Source organism: Amyelois transitella, chromosome 4 (genome assembly GCF_032362555.1).
Source record: "Amyelois transitella isolate CPQ chromosome 4, ilAmyTran1.1, whole genome shotgun sequence".
NCBI lineage: Eukaryota > Metazoa > Arthropoda > Insecta > Lepidoptera > Pyralidae > Amyelois > Amyelois transitella.
The window spans coordinates 5,389,692-5,414,441 of record NC_083507.1 but is presented as its reverse complement, the minus strand read 5'-3'; the positions used below and the strand labels follow the sequence as shown (position 1 = coordinate 5,414,441).

Sequence of the window (24,750 nt, the reverse complement as noted above, 5' to 3'; positions counted from 1 at the left end):
AATGTCCCGTTTTTTCATAATTTTTCTTCGGAATTTTTGTACAGGATAGGAAAATATTAATATTCTATGAGAAATCTTTAAGTTAATAATTAATAAATTATAATATAATCTAAGTCGTCTAAACTAGACCAAGATGGAATATCCAAACATTTTGATTAAAATGTCAAATTTAGGCAATAATCAATATTATCTATTAACTGAATTTTAAAACTTCGGAATTAAGCTTAGTTGCTAAAATTATTATATACATTCTTAGATTTTTTTGTTGGTAGATCTTCCAGCACTAAGTCGCAGTATGTATAAATTTACAGTTTTTTTTAATACTAACTCGGTGGTATAATCGGTCCGTGGTGATAATTCAATTAAAACAAACTTGAACTTAAGACCTTTACTGCATTAATTTTACCACAATATGCTCAGTATTTCGGTTATGTTCTTGTTAGATATCATACTATGTATTTGTTAATTCTTATTAACTGTTGTTCTACAGTGCTCAACTGCACTCAATTAGACTGTGTTCATTGTAAAGTAGTTTTGTAATGGTTGGTTGTCTTTTTATTAAACTTTTAATGAGTGATATTATTTCGAGGGTATTCATATTCACGTAACATGTTTCATCGAAATTTTAGGTAAGTAACGCTGTTTTTCGATTAACAGAAGTACGTGCTTGTATTAGAATTGAAAAAATATTTCTTTACTATTTTACCATACCAAAATCAAAGAGGTCTCGTGTTTACTTGAAGCAAATCTTTAAGCAAATAAATATTTTTATCAAAGTTTGGTTAAGATTATCTTGTCGTGAAACGCGTGGGAAGTGAGTAAGTCAGTCATCTTTGACATTCAGCTTTGCTGTTTCAAGAAGATAAAGCCAGTTCTTTTCACGTATCGCAGTATGTAAACTTTACTTTGAAATTATGATTGTGTGTTGTTTGTTATAAACCTTATTTTAACAAATTGTTGCATTGTGAATTTCTATTGCAGGATCGCTCCGAGAGGCGGAATGAAGATCAGTGATGGCAGTCTGTCTGACACCCAAACGTATTCCGAGGTCAAGTCTGACTATGGAATACCGTATGCACCTTGGTTGAGACACAGGTAAATAAGAATCTGTTCTTAAAGTATTTATTTTTTGGTATTTTCTGCACAATTTTTGATTGGTGATATTAAAGGGTATTTAAATGATCCTTTAATAAGTGTTTTTGCTTAAAACTATCTTCTCCATTATGAAATTAATGATAGTTTTACATCATAGAAGTTCAAAAGAAACGAATATTTTAAAGGCTAATTGTAATGAAATATTAAAGGTTTTTTATTTTAAATGTTAGGTATATAAAATATATGAGTTTCATTTGAGCTTGTAAACATTTTTCCCAGAAATTGTATTATAGCATTCCCGTCATCCATTAAACCTTGCCATTCTACTCTATACTATTATCATTGTTTGTCTGCATTTTGTGCCTTGTTGATCTATTAACGTGTAAAAATTGGTCTGTATGTATATCATATCTATGTGCTTAGGTTTTGTCTCATTTCCGACATGATATGCCAGTTGTATTGTCTCAGTTCACAATGAATCTTGATGACAACAAAAATCAGAGTAAAATTAGAAATACATACATTACTTAGTTGATAATTCCAAAGAATATCAAAAATATAATTTGAAATTGTCGCTTACGATACATTTAATTTTATGATATTTTGACTAATAATAATAACATATAGTTTACGGTGTGCCTATTATATTTGTGAAACGATTTCACATACTTTTTAACGGCGATGCCATCCGAAAGGGTAACATTTATTTTTTCAACTACAAAGAAATAGTTGTAGTACCTACTTCCTGAATACTAACCTACATAGGCACACACTGTCAGAATTAGCACAGTGAAATCTCAAAACTGAAAAATTGAGGTCTTGTTTCCTTCGTCACTTTACAGCTTTCAATAAAAACAAAGATATACAACTGGCTAGCATGAGCCATCATCACATTTCCTTTCAGCAACACATACTCCGCGAGCGGGCGCCTCTCCGAAGGGGAGTCCATGGAGTCTCTCACCTCGTTGCATTCGTCGGCCCACAACCACACCTCCTCCCCTAACTCACACCACCGCAGCTCACTCACTCACAATAAGCTCATCATGCACCGAGACGCTCAGGGCTCCAGGCTTAACAGGAGTAACAGCATTAGGTGGGTTGTTTGAAATTACATTAAAAATTGGACCAGAAAGAAACTGTTTATGAAAAAGTATGTATTAGAATCTTACTCAATACGAAAAATATTTAGTATTTTTTATTTTAAAGTGTAATTTAGGTTGTTTAAGATATTTTATCATTTTACTGGCAGATAAAATGATACCTTGCAGGTTTTACAGATGTTGCAAAACCTACAAGGTGTGTGTTTTAGCAGCTGAGACCTTTAAAACTTACATAAGTATTTTTGATTTAATTAATTACCTACATTTAATAAAAATCGACAAAGATCATAATCTTATGGTAAGAACTAAATTAAAAATCGCGCAACGTTTCTTTTAATGCAAAAATTAATTAATTAATTTCATAATTATAGAGTAGTTCGCATTTTTACCAATCAAACTTTTCATAAGTTCGGATTTGGTCCAACTCCTATTCTTTCTAAAAATCTTGAACGGAAGGATAAATTAACTTTTAATTTAAAATTATACAAATTTTGATGAAGATATTTTTATCTATGGTTATTAAAACAACATTCGTCGTGGTGAATGATGTGTTCTATGTATCACGTATCTTTCCTTACATATCATGTCACATGCATCATCATTCCCTTTATGACCTATCATGCTTAATTTTCATGTTTGCGTATTATTATAACTTGAATAAAAACACATAACAATGATGTTAAGTCTTGGATTGGTTGAATTTTTAGCTACCTCAGAGATAGGACTTTCCCAAGGTATGCCACGCAGATGGAAGTTTGTATGAATGGCTTCAATGTGGCACGCTTCACTAAATACAATAAATATTTTTGCATGTTTTGAACATGGCACGGCTTACTCTTTATTTTATTCACATTATTTCAGACTCATTAAGGCTACATTTTGTGCTACATCACACTAATAATTTCGTGCTGTTAATATATAAAACGAATCTTTTTTGGCAGCTGAGCAATCAATTTTTAAATCAACATTACATGAATTATTTTAACTTTTTATCATTATTTATTTTATAAGTCACTATTTTAGATTAAAGTTTTCAAAGCATATTTTACTTCAAAAGGCTTTTATCGTTATGCTAATCGTACATGTAAGTACAGCTCCTCGTATTCGTGCCATGTCGTAAAGTGCGCTAGCGGGATTGTCTTTGCAAAATAAACTTAATTTCTCATCTATTTGCAGATCAACAAAATCAGAGAAATTGTATCCGTCAATGCTGCAAAGATCATCGGAGAGTGATTACGAACCTTATTATTGCTTGCCGGTGCAGTATGGACCAGGTGGACAAGGTAAAACTTACTTACTTTATTTACTGTTTTTGTGTTTTGTAATATGAATGCAAATTCGTGATGAATATGATTCTAATATTGTTTTGTTATTCTTTCCCTTTTTATTGAAATATCTCCCCCAGGCATCAGAGAGCACATTGCGACACTTAAAAATTCTCGTGCCTTTCCTTTATAGATTATACAATATTTAATTGTAATAAAATGACTGATGAATGATCCAACGAAAAAGTTTCAAAGTTACGTATGATATCTTAACTTTACCTTAACAAAAGTATCCACTTAAGACGATGATAATGAAACCATAATATTTTTATCACGTTAAAGACGTTTGTCGGCAATTTAAAAAATGCTGAATACCACCTGAATATCAATTATGTCGTAGGTCTAAACTATGGTGTTTCGGAACCACCGTCGCCCTCCCCGCGATCGGCCCTCAGCCCCACGCACCAGCCCGGCAATGTATTGCACACACCGAGACATTCCCACCATTACCCTAAGAAAAATGATGATGGTATGTATATGTCTCTTTAGCATGCTTGTTTAATTTGTTAATTAAATCACAAGAAAACGCTTGAAAGATTTCAAAGATCGAAACGAAATTACAGTCTTAGTGCTTGTCTGGTAGGTATAAGGAAAAAAATAGTAGGTGCTAGCTGCTATTACTTTTTTTTATTGTTTGTTGGGATTCTTCGTTTAGGCGTTGTGCTGGCAAACTGTCACTTTCTCTGAATCTCAATTTCATCATTTAAAGCCGTCGAGCTGAACATGGCCTTTGATTCTTTGTGACCATTGGTTTTGTCTACCCCATAAGGGATAGTGGAAGTGATATTTTTGTGATTGAATGTGTGAATTGACTTAGATTCATTTGTTCGTTTGTAATCAAACGATAAAAAATTTTATCTGTTTTGTCGCCAACTACTCGTTGTTCTAAATAAATTTAATTCTTTTCTAGATCAGTGTGAGATTTGATAGAAATATTTATATCTAAAAATAATCAATTTTTTATATGTCATACCTACTGCTTCAGGAGATAGTCACACAAGTTTCTTTTTGATAGCTCACGGTTCCACGGCATCGTTGGTTTCCACTGCGTCCTCACTGGCGGCTGGAGCGGGTTCTGACGAGAGACATGCACACGAGGTAAGTTCTCACGCCTACTTAATCAAAATGTAATTGTGTGAATCCTTAGTAGGTACTACCTAAGTACCTATTGATTAAATTTAAATAATGTATTTACTTGTATTTTAATATTCGAACACTTGGTATTTTTATTTCCAATACCAGTAATTGGTTCCTGTCCAATTGTTCCCTTGAGAATTGCGATAAGCTATTTTATTCTACCTTAAGTTATTTTTTTTTATAATTTTGCTTACTAATAGGTTAAATGTATCGAACCAAATAACTGTACACGAAACAAAATCTGGCAACATTTTTTATGTAGCGCATGCCACGTTCATTTGTTGGTATATTACACATCAAATCACCACCTGCTATGAATAAAAAGTGCTGATTTAATTCAATAACTGCATCAGTAACAGGATTGTAACTACCAAAGTTTCTTAAGTGTAAAAGGTGTGCATAATGTGTTCACATGACGATTGCACCTTCAAGTGTCAATAAGAATGAAGATAACGAGCAAAAACATCATGTATTTTTATAATTTAACAGGTGCGCAAGTTAAGACGAGAACTGGCTGATGCCAAAGAAAAAGTGCATACGCTGACCACACAACTAACAACCAATGTAAGTAATAGTTGTAAATTCTTATTAAATTTTACTGAATTTAAATATTATTGTATTTAAATTCCGTATAAATTATTTAACATAACAAATTTTTCTCTCGTCCACATTTCTATTCTAAATTTGGATAAGTGTGAAGTTGACGTTATTGAAGAAAAGTTTGCAGTGCAGTTTGTTCGCTTCTTCTGCACTGACGCTTTGGAAGCGGCAGTAAACTTATTTTAAAGTAATTTATTAGACGTCAACCAATCTTGTAAAACCAAAAGATATGACAGTTATTAAGTGATGTTTGAAATGTTCCATAATAATGAATAAAACTTTGTATTTGAATTTAAAGTTACTTGAAACAAGCATTCAAAACAAGACGCTGGATTTCACCAAACCTTTCATATTATTATTAATTAAGGCGCGACATCTTAGATATAAAGGATTATAGTAACGAAACACAATTGATAAATAAAATAAAACCAAAAATTAAACCAAAAATTTTTTATAAGTATCTGGAACACACAATTGGCAGTGATAAGATTAATTGAAATCGAAAATATTAACTTTAGAAATTATAAATTACATTTTTATACATACAAACAAACATACAATATAAACTTCACATTAGTACAATATATGTTTTTTTAAAAAGGAAATGTATGTTAGTCCGTAAGGAATGTATGTACGGGCCGGTGATGCCTGAGAATATAAAAAAATAATAACTATCGTATTTTCTCACTAAACACATAAACATATACCGGCCGAAGACGATTACATCAACATATTGTAACCTATTTATTTATATATATTGTTTATTTATTTTAATTTTTATGTATGTTTATTTTAATTATTTTATTTAATATTTTGTGTAGGTATAAATATATTTATCTAGTTTGACCCCACATAAAGTTCTCTGTCAGACCCAATGGTAGATAATGCTTCTAACATTCAGTCCGCAAATTGTACTTTACATTGTATTTTGCACAATAAAGTTTAAATAAATAAATTGACCACTTTCCTAGGCGTAAGTTATAGGTATTTATTTTGCATAGGAAAATGCTTAATTTAAGTTTCAAAGTCAACTCAGTAACTATCGTGAAAGTGCTCATGAATAATCCAGTTATCAAAATCAATAACCTAAATAATGTAACGAAAACCAGTGAAACATGAGAATTCGATTTGTTAAATGTCGTAGCGTAGCGTGACTGCCTAACATGCGTGAATGGTGCACCCACAATATTGTAACCCGATAGCCTAAACAGTTTGTGTAGGCTAAATATAAACTAAATTATTAACCAGAATGTCATCGTGCCCACTGATGAAGCAGTTTTTATAAACAATGTAATACTACACTACACCGCATTGATTACGTGGTTATTTGTCTTACGGAATGTTACTGTTAACTTGGTAACCTTTTTTTAATTTTTTATCTAAATTCCAAATAGAAATTTCATTTATCATTGTCATCTGAAAACATAAATTATTGATAACTACCACTCGTTTGTATTTTTTATAAAAACTTTAGCCACACTGAAACACTTAAAGCTTACGAGTGTCGCGTGAAATTTATAGACAAACTTCTCATAAATTAAAATGGGAAAAGTATAGTCAAGTATCTAGGTGGAACCGATATTGATGACCCAATTTTGATATCAAGGAAAATAAAAAAGCGAGACGAATGTGTTATGCATGAACAAGAAAATATCTATGAAATGTGACTTCAGAGGGCCAGCAAATAATAATGCAGCGGCCGTGAGACACCAGGCCGCCTATTTCGCTCCCATATCGGGCTCTAAGAATGTGTGCCAAACGCCAACTGCCACCGTCTTATCTCGGAAATACGCACAAGTTATAAGAGACATGCTTGATAAAATAGGACGCAAGTGTAGAACTAAAATGAATATTTTTAGTATAATATTCAGTTTTAATTCTATACTTGCGTTTTCCTCTACTATTGTCCAAGAAAGCTTCAAAGACATGATCGTAATTGCATATTTTGTAAATGCGTTGTAATATTTTTTTATCTGTGGCAACTCAATAACTGCCTTATATAATAATGCCAAGTACCGTAAGTGGATTTAAAGACAGGTAGGTCTACGTTAGTTGAACCATATTTTGTTTCTCAGAAATAGTTGTGGTTATTCACGAGGTAACTGGATGCACCAGACTATTACGAGTATATAAAAGAATTTACATAAGTAGGTAACTAGAAAACAAACAACAAATTATGCAACAACACTTTTATAATTCAATATTTTATGTTTTATCTGTGCTTTTAATTAATAAAAATCTTCAGAAGATACATTTCATAATGGAGGACAGAGGAGGTAGGTATATAAGTAATTAAAAAAAAATATTGCCAACGGTGGAGTATAAAATGTATTCCGCGTAATTTCGTGACTTGTCCCCTTGTAATTGCTGTGTGACAAAGCGGCGGTAACTGTGAGTCAATCAATATGAACGCCAACATGGGCTCTATCGGACATCAGAAATGACAAGCCCTTATGTGTTAAATGGTACTTACCGTGCAAGCAGTACATAATTGAGTTCAACTAGAATTTATTGATGCAATAATCACCATCTTTTTTAGCATTTGATGTGCTTTTATTTCTTCTATCTAAATATATAAAAGAGCACATTGATTGATATAAACGCCAAGCCCAAGCCGTTAACTGTAGGTATCTACGAAATGCGCAAGGTTCAAATAATGTTTAGAATTTCAAACATTTATTTTCTATAGCTTACTTCTTATTTATTCAGGAAAATTAGGTATTAGTTTTTTTTAATATCCAACATTTTACGAGTACCTATGTATTCATATTTCAATGCGGAATTAACTTGAACGAAATTAGTGTAATCTCTACATTTTTCCGTATTTTTATTTCATGTATTTGTACCAAAGCTCAAGAAATACAAAATGATGCGTTATTTCTGGTTACACAGATGGTGTTTATTACTACTTGACTTAACAATCTTGATATATTCTTATATATATTGAAGACCGTTCTCTGATCAACCTTCAAATTTGTCCTCCTACCAGTAAAGACCGCCCAACAGTGCTCATTACGTTATTTAAATGTACCTTTTTACGAGTATGTGCATGTTTACAAGTATGGTTTGTTCGTGTGCATTTATTAACAATGGGTCACTTTACATAGGGATTCTTTTTTGCTTTTCACAGCCAACTGCTGGTTTGAAAAAGGGATCGCTAACAAATATGTATAGACATGAGATTCAATAATAATGAATGTTAAAATATTGAATTGTTTATAATATTCCTGAATTATTTAACCAAAAAATAAATCTAATTACATACATATGGTCACGTCTATATCCCTTGCGGGGTAAACAAAGCTAACAGTCTTGAAGACACCGGTATGCCACATTTAAACATTTACAATTTGTAAAATTAACACATTTTCATATTAAAATAAATATGTTATGTATTAAAGTAAATAACTTTGATAACAAGTTGGTTTTCTTCAATAAAGCGCTCTTTCTGAATTTATAAAGTGAATTTAATTTCCAAACATTTCTGTAGATCTAGAGGACCATCAACAGACTACGATTTAATCTGTTTTGTTTGCACAACTCAAACAAAAGATGTTGTCCTCGGCACGGTCTCAGCATGTGCCGTTCAGGAGACGTTATCAAATGTAACTCGAGTCCGTGCCCCATAAATCTTACGAAGTGCCGCTTGCGCAACAAGTGCAAATGATAATGTGTGAGCTGATTTCTCAACTACAGCATCACGATTGTCACTTAAAATTTAAAATCCGGAAATTTTATTTTTTCTATTACTAGTCCTTGCTTTTTGGTTATATTTGTGGAAATATAAAATTTACAGGGGTTATTTAAGTAATACGGAAATAGGTGGTAAATGTTAAACTAACTCTACTGACATAAAATAAACATAGGAGTGTTAACATAATACGAGTAGCTCTAGGGTTTTCTTTTGTTTTGAGAACACAATTAAAAATATCTTACCAAAAGTTATAATAAATTCAACACTGATAAAAAAAATCCATTACCAATTTTTTTAAGATCGGATTCAATATAATTTCCTATCCAATTCCCGCATATACTTATTATCCTAAATGCATATCCTGTCCGTCTTCAAACAATAGACCGTGAGCTACTAGTTCGATCACTGATCCGGGTTCCTTAGGGCACCGTGAGTCTGTTTAGTTCAATGCAGTCGGTCACCACAGCAACCATTGGTGTATTCAATCTTGTCAGACCAAGCCAACCAGTACGCGTTGAATTTCTACGCAGGGCGGACGCACGTGTCTGTTGCACGGCCTCGTACGCTATTTCTACGGAACTTTATAAACAAACTCTATTAATTTTTCTATCAATGAAATTGTGTTTAACGTGACAAGTTTAAGTGGATATTAGTGATTTGGTATTGCCGTAGCCTAAAGGTTTACTAATTGGTTCAATCAGTGCTGTTTCTTTTGAACTTCTGTGAGCGAAACACGTTTGATTTATTCGATTTGTTGTTTTGTTACCAAGACATCCGGGTATAATTTGATTTTGCTTTCTTTAAGCGATAACTGGTGCTTCCTTTTTTAAAATCATTTAACGTAATGATATGCGTCTTCATTGAAATTTAATGGAAAACTAACGGTGTTATGATGTTCTATTACAGCATCATTTATAATTATTTCATAAAATTCAACTAGGTAGTACATATATATCAGTTGACTCTATACAACTGCTAATTTTATCTTATCACTGATCATGTAATATAGGCAGGATAGCAGCTGTGGGTATTTTCTGCCTCGTGCGTACGCAATTTAGAGTGCAGGTATACGCTAGGTGCGTCCCTCCTTTCAACTTGTTTGTAAAATTCTATTATTGCCGATGGATCCTGCGCGGACCTTACTTTTGTTGTTGTTGCTATTATGAAGTTAAGGAATAATACCTTTTTGTTAAATTTGCTTTTTTTTTTTTGTAAAGAAGTTGTTAATAAAAAATGACAAGCCAACCTTAGTATTGTCATTAATAATTTTAATTTGTTACTGATCATAAAGTAGTTCCAATGACCATGTTTTCGGAAATGGTGTAAAATCAATTAGGTGGCACAAAATTTTATTTATTTTTATCACTGCAATCTTACTATCTCATCAAAGTTTAAAAACACAACATACTAAAAAACGGAATCACATAGCCAAACTTTTGTTTTCTATTTTGGCACGTCTAATAACTGATTTTCTCACAGAATTTGTAAACATGTACGAATTTTCACTCGGGATGGCACTGAGACTTGATAATTGAGAAGATGTGGAAGACAAACTATAAAAGCAAACATCAAACACGCCCTGTGTGGATCTGTTTATAGGCGGATCTGGTTTTATTTGGGGTCAAGCGTTTGATATCAAGCTCGTTTCATGTGTTTTATGGCATTACTAACTACACCTTTTGCCCCTAATATAAATAGAAGTTATTACAAAATTAGACGGCCTCTGTGGCTCAGCGGTAGTACGCTTGTCTGTGACACCGGAGGTCCCGGGTTCGAATCCCGGCCAGGCCATGATGAGAAAAGAACTTTTTCTGATTGTCCTGGGTCTTGGATGTTTATCTATATAAGTATTTATTATAAAATATACTATCGTTGAGTTAGTATCTCGTAACACAAGTTTCGAACTTACTTCGAGGCTATCTCAATCAGTGTAATTTGTCCCGTATATATTTATTTATATTTATTTATTTAATTAACATAAAAATTGCGGGATTCTGGGAACAAAACTTCTTTGGCGTTTAATTATTAAATACTTATTAATGTTTCATATTACTATGCCTAAAATAATAAATCTTATACTACTGTTGGTAACAAACTGCATGTTTTATCGCAATGCAATTGAATATTTAATTCATTGAAGCATACTAAATACAAGAAGATTTAAAGTTAGTATACTAAATAAACCTTGAGTATTTATAGCTGTTATAAATTTAACTGGCATATCAATTGCACTGCTGGCAGGCTGCATCACAAAGCCACAAGCGTAGTGAAGAAGACGGTATCGTGACAATGTCCTAATTACGAAACTGTCTATTGCAGCATCCCTGTGTAATTTAAGCTAATCTTACTCAAACATTAAGCATGCAAACATGTTTAACTATTCTCATTTTAACACTTTACATCAAAGATAAGGAAAGAAAGTCTTCTAAGAAGGTAGAGTTCAAAAGACCGGATGGTTCGGTAGTAAAGTGAACAATATTTTTGTCATTAATCATAGTCCTTTTGTGGGCTTCTTGTTTAGGGTTTAATCATTTACCATAAAGTACTAGCATTATGTTTGAATGAATGAATATGCATTGTGTTTAACTGCGATAGGGTATCAATAACCTAATTTCATTTTAAAAGTATTATTTCTGAGACAATCTCATATCCAACTTGAGTTGATAGTCATATCTTTCATTGAATGTTTGCTACTATCATTCGGACTGATATATTTTTATTCAAAAAGACTGCACATGTTAGAATATAACATTATACTAACACTTACAAATACGCTGTCTTCAATCAGCGAAGCGCCTTCTCAACTCTGTCAATTGAGGTTAACTGGTCCGGAGACTGGGCAGGGATCTCTAGCGCCCCTGCATTATTTATTCGTTCAATAAGCTAAATGGCCTACTAAATTGTTCTCATATTCATAAATAAAATGCTGTAAATTTGGTTTGAGTCAAGACTTCTTTTAAAGGGATGGGTTTTAAATTGAATATCGAGCTATTTTGAATTATATCTCCTGACTACATGCTACTTACGGTTCACGAATGGTCAATAATGTTTATGCATGTTTGACGAGCAACCAGGAGTCTTTGTTTTTAATGTTTTGGATGCACAGATAACGTGAACCGGTGTTTACAAGGACAATGACCTCGTAAAAAACCCATAAACGTACTCTAGCCTTACAGTGCAGGTGTTAGGGGTTTTGATGTCTTTTAACAAGGAAACTAAATTGAACTTCTATTTATTTATTACTGCTATGCAGTCGATCAAGAAACTTTTCTGGCCTGAATTTTTTTAATGCCATTCGGTACTTATTTCTTACTTAAAAATGGTGATCCAATAATAAAGTTGTTAACAGAGTACAATAAAACAATTTTATTCGAGCACACATACCATAAACTGAACTGATTATTGTTTGTGATTGACTGATTATTATTTAATTTTGGATTGTGATGTTTTTCAATAATAATTAAGATTAAATTGTGACAAGTAAATAGGTATTTTTGCGAGTATAACATTGTGTTATCAAATTTTGTGGGAGCAGAATTTTATAATTGTGCGATTCTTAAATCAAGGAAGTAACTAAACATAATATTGTTACTATTAATAATAATAAGTACTTAGATAGTACACATCAAAATATCTTCGTATGTATCATAATTAAGGACGTCCTGGTAAAGGGTCAGGTCAAAAGTACCCGAAACCGCCGAGCTTGTATGAAGAGAGTTATGAATGTGGACGAAGCGAAAGAAGTATGCAGAGATCGTGGCAAGTGGAAAGAGGTAGTCTCTGCCTACCCCTCCGGGAAAGAGGCGTGATTTTATGTATGTATGTATGTATGTATCATAATTATATAATTGCTAATAGAAACCGATTTTAGGAAGGAAATAACGTAAGAAAGGTAGTTATGTTAGTTTTAATTATTTATGTCCGTCCGTACGTGTAAGTTACAACTTGCATCATCAAAGGAAAACACAAAAATCGTATTTTTTTAAATTAAGTCTTAATAGGTATTTGGTTTTTAATTCATTATATACTAATTTGTAACATGAAACCAAACAAAATGGCCATTATGGTGTAAGGTAAATTGTTTCACGCTAAATATGGCTTTATTTTTACTATTATTTCTACTATAGAATGATTTCGCCTCATCAATGACCACGTACGTTAATTCAAACTTGTTCAACGGCTGTTGCGTCACCAACTGACCACTGAACAGCCCGGCCTTGGCAAAACTGAGAATCTCATCGGCACACATCGCGAGTGCGTTAACTTCAACGTAGGAGTGTCGCAAATTTTTTATAAGTGTCAATACGAGGTTGTTTATGCAAAAACGTTTGATCACACGTGTTTTAAAATTGGGTTATACACAAAAGTAACTATGTAGTGGTAACTTCCTTAAGTGGTTTATCCGACAGTATCCTATAAAAGTCGAGGAAGGAAGCTTTACAAGGCAGGATCATGCCGTATCTAGTCAGGAAGTTCAGTAGCTCTACTTAAACAGGGATAAGCCTGAGTTTAGTATCAAGTTGCAATAAACAGAAGTCATTATACTCGGTAATGTGAGAGGTGGTCCCTCACTCGACAAAAAAGGAGATAACACTGACGATGGTGGTCATAAGTTCATGACTCAGACGTTGCTCTATTAAGATATGTTGACTTGCATAATGGCGGTGGGCTTTATCACCTTTCTGTTCATGCGTTAAGTCTTCATATTTTTAAACAATGCGTCAGCAGAAGTACTTTAACACTCTATTAAAACTATTATTAAGTCAAGAACTAAAATAATTTTTAGTATGTTTAGATATTTCTTCTATTCGATATTCTATTATTATTAGATATTCTTCTAAAGAAACCAAGAACGCATTTATGCTATTCCGGTGTATAGGTACTTTATGTCATATCATAATTTCACGCGTTTACCTTATTTCACCAGCTTTTAACTGTTAACCATTCCTTGTCATATTGATTTTCTCTAAAGATGTTAGAATTTCGTCACTGTTGATTGGCAACAGCAGCTTGTCGTATTAGCATGACAATAGCTTGGAATGGCGGTCAGGGGTCACGCCGTTGCCCTTAGCTAACTGCTGTTACATGGCGTTATTCGGGGCTAGTTTACTACTATAGTTTATACTCTTTCGTTAAGGATTTTCACCTAGATATTTTAATAAGTATTGTATTCATTGCTAGTTCGCAAAAATATTTAATGCGAATACACCACATAAGTATTTTAATTATCTGTAAGACATGCAGCGTTCAATGCGAAACTTATGTGACTTCTACTCAATTTGCATGACGATTGGTTTCCACTCCCAAATCAAACGATGCGAGCAGACTGACCCCGTATTCGCATGGTAAGACAAACACAATACGACCGCCCAACCCACCCAGTCCTTGTTTATATTCCTAAGAATTTCGCTCGTGTATCATGTATCTAATATTGCAAATATATATTGCTTCTAATATCGCATATTTCATTCAGAATATATCCGTTTCGTTTCACTGATATTTCGTTGGACAGTATCGTTGTCAATGTATAGAAATTGAATGTTTATGCAAATAAAGGCGCGTTTGATTTGAACGCTTGTTAATATGAATGATGTTGACGGTGAATATTAAATTGACTCTTGACAGTAATTTCCCATACATTTTAGAATAGGTATATTAGGCCTTCAGAATATTAGGCCGTTATCTTAACCTACTTAGACACTGTAATTACAATGATAAATTTGAGAGTTTGCAAACACAATTTTTTACCTTGACCGATTTGATAACTTTTTAAAATACACATGAGCTCACCCCGCTTGCTCTGCGTATCGGATGTCTATCCCATCAAGTCCTCTCATAGCCCCTTAATCCTCGCCATGTGCTCAACAGATGTGCCCTTTCGAACCCGCTTCAACGGTTCCGCTTGTAACATTTTGTATTTTCATAAAATTTGCAAAATATTGATATCACTCATCAATATCTCTAAGCCGAGTATGTATTTAATAACAGACAGAGGAACCTTATTTTTGACAATAGTTATGCTATACCTAACAAAATAGAAAAAGATATTTTTAATAATGAAATCAAGGCTTGTTTACTGCGCATTTCAAATAGTGAACGGAGTCACTTGGGGACACATGTCATTATGTATGTTGTATCCGCATGGCATAATAATTACATACTTTATGTTGAGATCATCATTATTCACATTATCATCCTTGCCTCTGAGAAGATTTATCGCTCAATTAAAAGTCGAACATGGCACAAAAACATGTTCTATGAAGTATAAACGTTTTTAAAGTACATACACTTTGCTCGCGGTTCAATCGGTTAGAAGTAGTGATGAGCTTTTATATTGAAAGTTAGTCACATAGCGTAGATGCGGGTTGTAAATGACAGTAAATATAATGAAACAAGCATTAAATAATGACAATGAAATAAATATCTATTTTTAATTTAAGTATAGAATAAATACTTACGTGGAATAAGTATTTACGCAGTTACACAGACGAAATATCAAAACTATTAGTTTGGTAGGATAAACTTTGGCTGAGTTCAACGTAAGCTGATGTAGTAAAACATGACCTTAGATAACCGCGTACGATATACGTAGACATTTATTATATATGATTTTACTAATTGTGTTTATATGATGCATTATTTATTATTAAACATCAAGTCGACCATAGAAAATGGTACGACAACGACGATCAAACTGCACAGAAAAACAAATCATAAGAGCTAATAATCTTGAAAAGACTCGAAGGCCACGTCCAGCTAAATGGTAAACATATAGTAACTAAATCTAAGTGGCTAAATCTAAGAGAATCCAACATTTACAAAGCCTTTTCCTTGATTGACTTTTACAATCTGGGTAGGAAAGAAGCAGTTGGCATGTTATGTTTTTCTTCATATATTACAAATATTCAAGACATAGAACTTAATTATTTATTTGGACGATATTATCCGTTATGTAAAGATAGTTACTCCTCAAAGATAAATGCGTCATTATTTACGTAACCTCACGATATTCTACGATTACGAAGTTAAATATAGTACGAGTTAGTAAATTGTCTCAAATTACACTAAGTAATTGAGTGTCTTGCCTCATTCCATGGCGGCGCTGCTCTCTGCCCCCGAAGGGAGCACAACAAAACCTATATTACGTAACCCTGATTGTATTTAACCTATTTACAAAACTTAATTATCTGATATATAAATAGTTAACTAAAAACTGATACACATCTTCTAATGTTAACCATAGTGAAATAAACATTTATACTACTTTTTAAACTTAACATAGAGCAAAGTTGTGAATAAAGATGGGACTTGGACTTGGATGGGGATACTTCAAGAATAGATATAAATATATATTTTATTAACATAAGACCTGCGACGTAATAATATTTGATGTAGTTATATTTTTGTGCCTAATTGTGATTTGTGATCAAGTTAGTTCACTGTCATTAAAATTATCTTGAATTTGTAATGAGGATTTTATATCGTTTGTAATGTTACTTTTAACAACAAACAAACTTAATTATTCTATTGAAATATGTCACATAAATTTGAAATATCATCAAATTCAGACTCACAGTCCGAAAGTTTACGCGTAACAAATATACCTACATACAAAAAATGTCTTATCGCTCCAAGTTGATTTGTGGCAATGAAGCTAAACAATCAATTCCACCAAGGTTCCCATATGATCGAGACATCATGGAAACCGTTAGGGCCGTGGGCTCATTACAACACGTGTTTTTATTTAAGTATGCACTCGAATACTCTATACTCAAGCGAAATAAAATGTTTATCGTTATTACTCGCATTGGGTAAAGTTTAAATGTTACATTATCTTTATCATACAGTTCCATATAAATAAGGCCAGAAAAATAAAACGATTAAAAATGTTAACAGAGCCATATAGAATGGAAATAAACGATACAATTATATTTAGTATTCTTGGAATTAAAATTTTATTTTAACATGAATATATATCAAATCAAAACTTTAGAAGATTGTTATGTCTCGTCCTAGGTTGATTTTGAATATGTACAAAGATCTGGTCAACCGTAACTTTTCATCTATATGTCATCCGGTTTATTGTAAACGAGGTTTTGAAATGTTACGAAATGACCGTGAAATCAAAATATTGTTCAGAGCTACTCAACCTCTGTGCACAGCAATGCAGGTCGTTGATACGAGTCGTGCATACGATGCATAAGCGGGAAAGGGAAAGATATACAAACATTCTACTTATCTTACTCTTATTGCAAACGATAATGGTACTCAAACTGTTCAGACGTGCCAAGATTAAGACTGCTGAGATAATAGACACAAAATCTGTCTTCCTTTTTAAAATATTTCAAAACTTTTCAAGTATTTAGTGTGTTGTGTCAAGTTACATAATAAAATATAAAAATATACCTAATTCAAACAATAATATATTGCACTAGTTATTGCCCGCGACTTCGTTCACCGTATAAATTTACTGATAATCTATCATCCCCGTGAAACATATAGGTGACAGAAAGACACACTTAAGTTACTATCGCAATTATATTATAAATCCTTACTTATAAGTAGGATAAGTTACATCATTTAAATTATAATGATGTTAGGCATGAGAATACATTGCCCACAAAATTTTTGAATACTTCAACCTCAGATTTAAATAAAGGTTGGGAACAGCTGCGTCTTACGTTATAAAAGAAGGGTCTTTTGGCCTCTCCCTTCGTCTGAGATCGGTAGCTTGGCGCCCGCGATCGCCCCTTATAATTTATGGTTTAACCCGTATCGCCAATGACCTACCATTGTTTGACATTAATATACAAAGAGGCTTACTTTCACATGCAGCCTCGAAATGAGAAGATTAGATTTTTACCATAGTCGCTAGTCGCTGTATAATCAAGTTGTAAAATTTTGTAGTATTATTTACTATTTATTGAAAATTCTTTTAAGTACTAGTATTTTATTTTTTGAATAGACAGGTTATAAACTTTAAGAAGGTCTCGGCATAATATTTGTCAATGTATTAAATTAATCCGAAAATACAAGGACTTTAATGCGATGCTACATAGTTTCTGAGAACCGGAGAAAGGAATTGATTAAGTAGACATATAAATTATATTACTCAGGCCTCAAACGTTTCCTTTTCATGTTATTGTCCAAGCTTTCGAAGTAAATAAACAACTACGTGTAGCAAACAATGTCTAAGTGAAGTGAGTCATACTCTCATACTTGTACCGACACACGCGCTGACTGCAAGTCTGACCACCCGGTCAATGCCGGTTCGCTACTTCGTATTTTATTAAATTACTGTGCGAGACTACCAAAAGATATGAAACGCAATATTGGAATCAAATTTATGTGTTCACTTATGTCAACTCTATCAGCGCAGATGATCGGCAATACAGTGATCAAGTTGATAGTAAAGATCTGATTCAGACTCGATGAAACCCATTAATACTTTATAAGTTCTCGTAAAAAATATATTGAGTACTATAAAAAAGGGATTATTTTATAGCTAAGTATATGTTATATTCAATACATTCAGAATCAACGTAAAAACAGACAGCTGTGGCCGAAATATAAATAACATACATTAATATATCACGTCTATATTCCTTGCGGGGTAGACAGAGCCAGTAGTCTCGAAAATACTGATAGGCCACGTTCAGCTGTTTGGCTTAATGATAGAATTAAGATAAATATAAATAAATAATAAAATATGCCATCTCTTAGTATTATTAATATTAATAATTCTGTGGTATAGTACTACATCATTACTAGTGCAGTTAAGATTAACCTGTAGCGACACGCCATTGATTGCCTGTCTGAACCGACGCCGGATGCAGCGCTCCCGCTCATTACATCCATAAATAGAAACATAGATAAAAAATAATTAGACACAATTCTGCAAAGTCATCCGGCACATGATCGGTGTCCCTGAATTAGAAAGTTCACGCTTATATGGCTTCTTGCTAGCTTTATCATGACAGGTAAAAGCGATCAGTACCAATTGAGTTCATGTGTCGCTCTAAGCATAAAACAAAAATTACAATGATGTTTTAAACCAAATACATATTACTATTACATTAAGAGAGAAAGGTCAGGTTAATAGTATTCTAAATAAACCGACGGTTTATAGCTGAAACCGAAAATGTATAAAAAAAATCGCAAGTTTTTAAGCTAAGTTGAATTAAAAACAAATAGAAAAGCTACATCTTCAATAATGTTCTAGTGTACTGATACTGATTTTGTTCGAGCAGATATACTCTCTCGAGATAAAAATAATATGGTTAATGGTTTCTTTGTCGAGTGGAGCCTCTGGTGAACCAATTCTATACTGAAGATCAATTGCGTGATCTAAAATTAGTATTAAGAACTTATACAATGGGAGTCTATGTCAAAAAGGGTCAAGTACATAAAAGCATCAGTTTGTTTGAATTAAATAACTATCCTGTGCCCAAGTAACATGGTTTTCCATTAAATAAAAATTTATAAAAAATGTCATACTTCGTGTGTTTCGCTCAACAGCTATAAAGTTCAAACATGCACTTTATAACTTTACGCTTTCATAGCTATAGGCAAAAATGCATGGAGAAAATTGTAAATTATTATCAATCTTTCGTCAAATTAGACCTTTGTGGAACAACTGTGTGTAATGACGTGAAGGAAGAAAATAACAGTGATGGCCGTGACTACGTCTTCAAACTACCATGGTTCGCCAATACATGATGGTTTCGCAACTATTCGTGCACCTAGAAGCCGCATTAAGATTAGAAATCTAGTTGAACCAAATCCTATACCCAATCTACCTCAAAGGCATTCAGAATATTTCACTTTAAATAGAACTCCCAAAAATGGCTTCCTCAACAAGTTTGATGTGCAATATGTAAGTGAGACTTCAAAAAGCAAGGATAATCCATCTCGGCTCAGTTTTACAGAGCCGATATACGATAAAGTTAGTCCGACGCCTTCGCAAAGCAGTTCCCCCATGAAGAATGTAAATGGACGGCAAAAATCGCATTATGATTCTATTGACACAAAGCCACGAAGGCGTTTGAAAAGCCTAGACTTAAAAGAATACAATAGGAAGGAGGACGAAAAAAATAGTATCGGGAACTTGAGTAACGGGGACCGGCAGTCGTACGAGTATCACGTAGGGCAGGATGGTGCAGAGCAGCATTCCATACGTACGGACGCCACCGGCTCATCCGGCGACTATAGAAGGAGCCATAGCGACCGAGATAATTGCTCAGAATCCTCCTCGTACCTCACCGATAACGACCGGCCTATATCCAGTTACAGTGATAATTCCACCATACCTTCCACGGACACAGAAGATGTGCTCAAAGATTTACCAAACAAATCCAAATTTCACCGATCTCCGCAAAAGTATGCTACTTTGAATTTAAGAAGACCTAAATTCATAGATGTAAAGCCGCCAAGTGCCAAAGAAGCCCCTTTTTACGGAAGTTTGCAAAGAAATAAAATAGGATATCATTCAGAGCCCAACACTCCTCTTAATGGTGATGTAAGTTTGACTGATGCGACGATTATTAGTGAAGCACAACAAATACCCAGAATGCCTTTGAATAACAGAAATGGATTTAAGAGATCAGTGAGCGAAACCAATGGGTTCTCGAAAAGACTTAACTATAGGCATTCATTTAGTGTTGACTACAAACAAAACCTTGTTAGAAGACCCCATAAGTGTTGTGAATGTGTTACTGGTATACCTGCAGACGAAGAGGATTCACCATCATCTCGACCGTCGTCAAGAACACTGGGGACTTTGTACGAATCTCAAGATCCAAAAATTGGCTGTCAAACAATATTAAGACCGAAGCCTCCAATTCCATGGTGGGATTTGGCTATCAGAAAATCTCGTTACAAAAGTTGTCCGATTTTGGAAGAGGTGAGTTGATTGATCTTGCTTGTTCACTCTGCTCTAGTCAACTTTATTTTAATCACTATTACAATCATCTATTTCCTAATACGACGGCGAATAATGGAAAATTTATTGCCTCGTCATTTCTCACATAAGATTTTAATCGCCAATGAAAGCAATGATACTCAATAATTATTATTTATTCGTTAGTAATAAAAACTTAATACAATCGATTGTATACAGCAGCGTCGTAAGATCGCATGTAGTTTATTATTTACGAGGGCTTAGACCTGTTCGTGTGAATCACTTTCTACGTGTGTTCATGTTAATTTTCATTTTAGGTGTGGTTTTCCCGGGTGGTTCTACGTAATGGTATAATAGATTGTAATGAAACTAACCTTTCAAGTCGAAATATCTAGGGGAGAATATAAATGAGGGTAAAGCGTGTTCACCTGACAGCTCTACGCAGGGTGGGACGTATTATTTTGTTATTCATAATGGATTGATATTTTGTAACTGTCGGTCACATCTTTATTGTAAAAAAATTTGCAATAAGTTTAGATGTTTACCATAAGTAAATTGACTATAGTAAAAAAAAATACAAACTTTGTCGTTACATAAATTTTGCTTATTACATTTGTTAAGCTATTTTTCTTCTTAAGTACATATTTATTTAAAGAACTTTTTTTCATATCCCGCGATAAAACTTTATTTTAACTTTATTTATGAAAACCCTGATGATTTTCTTGTTGGGAAATATCACGACCAAAAAGATTTTTTTTATAATATTATATTAAAGGTAGTTTACCTTTAATATGTGAGCCGTGGGTCTCGTTTTTCTAAAGTTTTTTTGTGTTTGGGCCCCAGGGTAGCCCATTTGGTAAAAAAAATACCTGGGAACAAGAGCACGCTACCTGTTCAAATCTGTGAATATCGGTGCAGCGGTCAGGTGTTGACTTAATCGAGGCACAAATGTTCCATTCACGTATCTTTTTTTCCCACGTTAATAAAATTTACCTATGTTCGATAAAATTTTAAATAACTGATTTTAAACTTGCGCGTTGCATTATATTATTTAAAAATAATACAGGTATTAAACGTATTATACAGCTATTGTAACATGATTCGAAACGCCCAAGATAAAATAAAGGTACTTACGTGACGTGCGCGTTTAACACCTGTATTATTTATAAATAGTAAAATTTAAATGAAAGTAAAGATGCTTTTGAGTGTAAATGTTAGCTTCGAAAAGTTTATAACAGAACAAGCATTCGACGCATCCGATTTGTACTATACACAGCCCATTATCTGGTGGCGTTACTGATATTATCGATATCTTCAATTTGTGTTTTGTCTACGCAAAATGCTCCTCAAGCCTAACAATTGTTTAAGGCTCCTTATTTGTATACCTCATGGTAGTAACAGCTGATCTTATAAGGTTCTCCATCATGCTGGCGTCCCAGTTCCCAACAAAAATTGTAGCCTCTTTTACATTATTTGATGTCATTATGTAATTATGATAAGTGGGACCAATATTAAAAAATCAGTAACAAACAGACCAAATATTTCTACTAGACTACCGTTATGTATTCAGCAAAGAACCCACAAACCGCAGTATACTAGTGTACTATGACACAAATGGAATGCTTGCTTCTCCGTTCTTGTTTCTAGCGGTGTTTCGCAATTCTCTTGACAGATGCATTGTTTGTTGTTCGTATTTGGAGTGGAGAATTACACAAACAGCAGATTAAACGTCAAATTCATTCCAGTTCAAGAAATTATACTGTAACATAAGAGTCTGTACACGATAAGTAATCTGTTGATGCTGTTGTATCGTCTTTACCATTGTGGGTGGAATACGATTGGTCACCGCGCAAGCGACACATTGGAACTTGATATCGACATCTGTTAAGTAGACTTATAGATCGTAAAAGTTCAAATTTTGACAAATCATATTATAAGATATAGTACGATTTCCCTAATTCGGTTTAGATTTTAATCTAATCAAACTAATTAATTCTATTCAAACTACGTAATAATCCCTTTTTTGTCAGAATCAAAGAGTATTATAAATTAATTTTCCAAATAAATAATGTCAGTATTTTTGCATAAGAAGTGTGTAGCGATAGATTCAAAGCTAACTTGATAGAAGGTGAAGCGCAGTCAGAGTAAGAGAAGAGGGAAATGGATATAAGATGAAATGAAAGATTTAAATTAATATTCAAGCGTATAGCAACAAACGGGCCTAGAAAATACAATAAGATTGACACTTGTCAAACTGTCATTTTTTCATTTTACTTGTCCGCCGAATTTATGGCAGGACGAAAGAGTTCCGCGTATGAGTAGTGATATAGGTTGTCCGTTTATTACTAAAATATAATTTTATTTATTATTTGATGTATTTACAATTAAAACTATTAAAATTATTATGAAAATCCCTACATCAGCCCCCCCTTGAGACCGTCAAGGGCGATAATAGTCGGGGAATCTTACCTTACGACCTGATCTAGTTTTAGTATTTACTTCTCGATCAGGTGGGTTCTGGTTCTCTGACTGTGGTACATGACGTGTATCGGTGTTGTGTTTGTCATGATTTTGTGAAGTATGTTTGTGTGATGCGTGATTTGAAGGTATGTATGGAGTGGTGTCTGGGTCACACAGTATGTAGGCCGGCTTGACTCGGTCTATCGATACCGTGACTCTTTTACCCCTAACCAAGATAGTGAATACCTTATTATCTCGCTGAAGTACCTCATATGGTCCGGAATATGCAGGTTTCAAGGCGCCACCAACCGTGCAATCACGCAAAAATACGTGAGTGCAAGTGTTTAATTCCTTGAAAACGAATGTCGGACGTTTTCCCCCATGACGAGAGGCTGGAGTGGGCTTCAGGCTTTGGACTATATTCCGAAGTCTTGAAGTGAAGTCCGTCAAGTCTAAGGGACAGTCAGTTTCAGAATCAAAAAATTCACCTGGCAGACGCAACGGTTCGCCATACACCATTTCTGCTGAGGTAGCTCGTAAGTCGTCCTTGAACGCGCTGCGGACACCCAACAATACAAGAGGGAGAGACTCGATCCAATTTGTGTTACCGTGGCAGATTATGGCAGATTTCAGCTGCCGATGGAATCTTTCCACGAGGCCATTACAGGCGGGATGATAGGCGGTTGTTCGGCGATGAGTAAATCCAGCGATGCGCGAAAGATTTCCGAATAACGCTGATTCAAACTGTCTGCCGCGATCTGTCACGATATCAGCAGGGCAACCAAACCTAGAAATCCAGCCACTGAGTAAGGCTTTTGCAACTGCCTCGGCCGTAATTTCTTCTAAGGGTATTGCCTCAGGCCAACGCGTAAAACGATCAATGGCTGTGAGACAATACTTATAACCTTGGCATGAAGGTAATGGTCCGATCAGGTCAATATGGACGAATTTGAAGCGAGCTGAAGGAAGTTTGAAGTTACTGAGAGGAGCACTAGTATGACGCGTGATCTTTGACTGTTGGCACGCTATGCATGCTCTCACCCAGTTCCTACAGTCCTTTTTCACCTCCGGCCAAACATAACGTTCAGAGACCAATCTGGCTGTTGCCTTGGCACCAGGGTGGCTGAGACAATGTAGACTCTCGAACACCCTTCTCCGTAATAGCTTGGGAACAAACGGTCGAACCATGTCTGTGCTGGTGTCACAAAACAGCTCTGTGTTGGAACCTGGAATCCTGACTTTCTTAAGGCACAGTGAAGTCGTACCTTCTGCAAGTTGCCTAAGCTCTGGATCAGAACGTTGAGCAGCAGCCAGCTGTTCTGAATCGATTGGCTGGGAAATTTCCTCAACTCGCGAGAGGGTATCAGCTACCACGTTGTCCTTACCAGAGATGTGACGAATGTCGGTGGTAAACTGCGCAATCAGATCCAGGTGTCGGAA

At 34.1% G+C, this 24,750-nt stretch overlaps 1 protein-coding gene across 2 annotated transcripts in view; it reads left to right on the top strand.

Moving 5' to 3' along the window:
- LOC106138693 (protein sickie) overlaps window positions 1–24,750 on the top strand; it is a 72,460-nt gene that overhangs the window by 29,235 nt on the left and 18,475 nt on the right. Inside the window, exons 11-16 of one of the 2 annotated variants that reach the window (XM_013339927.2) lie at window positions 982–1,095; window positions 2,000–2,188; window positions 3,372–3,478; window positions 3,861–3,989; window positions 4,536–4,618; window positions 5,147–5,221. In XM_013339927.2, coding sequence (XP_013195381.2) covers window positions 982–1,095; window positions 2,000–2,188; window positions 3,372–3,478; window positions 3,861–3,989; window positions 4,536–4,618; window positions 5,147–5,221 — 697 coding nt within the window. The remainder of the gene's footprint in view (window positions 1–981; window positions 1,096–1,999; window positions 2,189–3,371; window positions 3,479–3,860; window positions 3,990–4,535; window positions 4,619–5,146; window positions 5,222–24,750) is intronic. The other variant, XM_013339929.2, reaches the window with a different exon arrangement.